General features: G+C 37.1%; 1 protein-coding gene across 1 annotated transcript; it reads right to left on the reverse strand.

The window, feature by feature from the left end:
- Nucleotides 1-903: 903 nt before the first annotated feature.
- LOC145636875 (uncharacterized) lies at nt 904-1,688 on the reverse strand. Its single transcript, XM_081688413.1, has 2 exons — nt 1,142-1,688; nt 904-1,073 (listed from the first exon to the last, which is right to left on the reverse strand). Exons 1-2 carry the CDS (start codon nt 1,686-1,688, stop codon nt 904-906), a joined length of 717 nt encoding a protein of 238 aa, XP_081544539.1.
- Between the last annotated feature and the right edge of the window lie 1,433 nt (nt 1,689-3,121).

Here is a 3,121-nt window from a genome sequence, read left to right on the forward strand (position 1 = left end):
ATTTATTGCTTGATCACGCCTTTTATGCATGTTAAAGGGAATTTGGTACTTGTAATCACGCTTAATAAGATAATTAATAATCTTGTTAGGGTTAATATGATTATAATTTCAAGTGATCGCCAATAATAGTTTATTTGTGCATTAATATTCAACCAACATAGATTAAACAGGTTTAGGGTTAATCCTATTGATTGCATGTTAGTCAGAAAGCACACATGAATACGATCAGAATAAAGTAGTGGCCTATTATTAGGGTAGGTTCAATCTCTTTTAGGTTGGATTTGTACCTTCATCCCCAAACCCTTATTTTGTTCTAGACCTAATGGAGTGGACGATCTCTTGGATCGTTAAGGGGTGTAACCTTCATCCTATGAACGGTTTACAAGTTCCTAAAAACTTGTTGGCGACTCTTTTGCTCTATCTTCTTTCCTTTTGGACGCCACCGTACTTTAGTGTATGATCACAGTGGGGTTCAAGCTAGGGGTTAACACTTGAAATTATTCCCTACAGTTTTTGGCGACTCCACTGGGGAGGATTTCTATTTTAATTCCTTAATTTGTTTTGGCAATGATTTAGAATGAGTGGATGAGACTCGAAAATTTCTTAAGTATTTATGTGCGTAATTTTGATTAACATTATTGTCATATGCATAAAAAAGATCTCATTGGAAAGACCATCCGTAATGAGTTAAAAACATAGGATTTTACACGTAGGAAATTTGAGAAATATCTTTCACAACTAGGACCGAAATAACACCGCGCGAAACTGGAGATTTTTTTCTTTTTTGGTAAATAAAGATTTTATTACCAAAAGAGAAAGTTACAACTTACAAGAGCTAATTTATAACTACCACCAGAACACCACAGAACCTGAAAACAGGCCACTCTCCAAAGAAAACTAGTTCTAAGCCAAACCTAGCCACCTTCTAGGAAGGGTTCTAGGAAGGGCCTTGAACAAATTGGACTCGGATTTCCAGCTACCTTCTAGGAAGGGCTCTGAAAACCAGGACCAGACAACAAAACCAAAAGCCACAAAATAGACAGCTGAAAAAACCTTAGCAATAGCAGACAAGCCTGCTAAATGCACCCACAACCAGCAAACTAAACATACAAGTATTTTTTATCAGATTCAAGGCATCTACAAGCTACAGCAAAAATAATATCTCTAAAAGCAATATCTGCAGGCTTGTAATCTCCAGTAAACATCAGAGTATTTCTCTGTATCCAAATACAGTGAATATCCTCTGCAAAGCACATAAGCAACAATCTTCCTTTTGAAGTGGATCTTCTACCTTGCTGCAACACCCAATGAACTTCAGAGTCAAAATTTTGCCCAATTCTGGTAAAGCCACGAAGTTGCAAAATTTTGTTCCAAATACTAGCAGAATATGAACAGTTGAAAAAGAGATGAGAGACATTTTCTGCAGCATTAGAACAGAAGAAACACAAAGGATCACAGGTTATATTCCAAGTAGCAAGTCTATCTTTGGTGACTATTCTGTTCCATACATCCAACCATGTAATAAACACACTCTTAGAAGATGCCCTGTTGTTGCAAATCAGTCTCTTCCAAGTCACTTTCTCAGCTTGTGGTCTGATCTGCTTGTAGAGCTGCCTAATGCTCATTTTACCATTAACTGTAATGCCAGTCCACCCACCAATATTATCAACCAAAGCTCTGCAACTCATGATCTTCCTTAAAACCTAAGAACATTTTTTAGGAACAGGAGAAGACCAAAAATCTTTGTTATTGAAATAATAAATGTGTATCCATTTAACCCAGAGATTATCAGATTTATGAGCAATGTCCCAAAGCACTTTGGTGAATGCTGCTTTATTCCAGTCTTCAAGAGAGGTAAGATTCCAACCTCCACAAGTCTTAGGCAAACAAATAAATTTCCAAGAGACTAAAGCTTTCTTTCTAGGATTAGACTTTCCAGTCCAAAGAAAGCATCTAAATCTTGATTCCATTTCTCTCAGAATCTTTTTTGGAAAAATAAAAATCTGAGACCAATAAGCTTGAATACCAAAAAGCACACTCTTTATTAGTTGAAGCCTGCCAACATAAGAAAGATGCCTAGATGCCCACCCTTCAATCCTAGCAGTAACTCTCTCAACTAGAGGCTTGCATTGAGCAATAGTAAGCTTTTTAGAGGAAAGAGGCACACCCAGATATCTAAAAGGCAAAGAGCCTTTAGTAACCCCCAGAATAGACTGAAGCTCAACTTGAACTTGCTCACTTATCCCCCGAAAATAAACATCACTCTTATCCGAATTGGCAGCTAAGCCAGAAGCACCAGAGAACTTCTTAAAATCTTGAAAAATCAACTGAATAGAGACAAGGTCAGCCCTGGAGAATAAAAGCAAATCATCTGCAAACATCATATGTGTAATCCCCAATTTTGCACATCTTGGATGAAAATTGAAATCAGGATTCAAAGTCATCACATGTAGGCATCTTGAAAGATATTCCATACAAACAGCAAAGAGGAAAGGGGACATAGGATCACCTTGCCTCAAACCCTTTTTTGCAGGAAAAGGAAGAGAGGGGTATCCATTAATCAAGACAGAATAAGAAACAGTTGTAACACATCCCATAATCCAAGATATAAATCTGTTAGGAAAACCTAGCTCAGCAAAAATAGTCCTCAAAAAACTCCACTCAACAGAATCATAAGCTTTCCTAAGATCAATCTTAAGCAAGCATCTAGGAGTGATGAATTTATGAGAATAACCTTTAATAAGTTCAGTAGCAAGAAGAATATGATCACCAATATTCTTACCAGGGATAAAACCAGCCTGAGCATCATTGATAACACCACCAATAACCTTTGAAAGCCTGCCTGTAATGACTTTAGAAATAAGCTTGTAGACCAAAGTACAGCAAGCAATAGGTCTATACTCCTTTGCATAAGATGGATTGGAAACTTTAGGAACAAGAGTGATGGTAGTACAATTCCACTGCTTAACCATATTACCAGTAGAGAAGAAATCCAAAACAGCAGCATACACATCAGTTTTAATAATATCCCAAGACTGCTTGAAAAAGACAGCATTAAAGCCATCGATACCAGGAGCTTTATCATTACCAATATCCTTCAGAGCAAGATCAATCTCACTGA

The sequence above is a fragment of the Chenopodium album genome, chromosome 6 (genome assembly GCF_948465745.1).
Source record: "Chenopodium album chromosome 6, dcCheAlbu1.1, whole genome shotgun sequence".
In the NCBI taxonomy this organism is placed as follows: Eukaryota; Viridiplantae; Streptophyta; class Magnoliopsida; order Caryophyllales; family Amaranthaceae; genus Chenopodium; species Chenopodium album.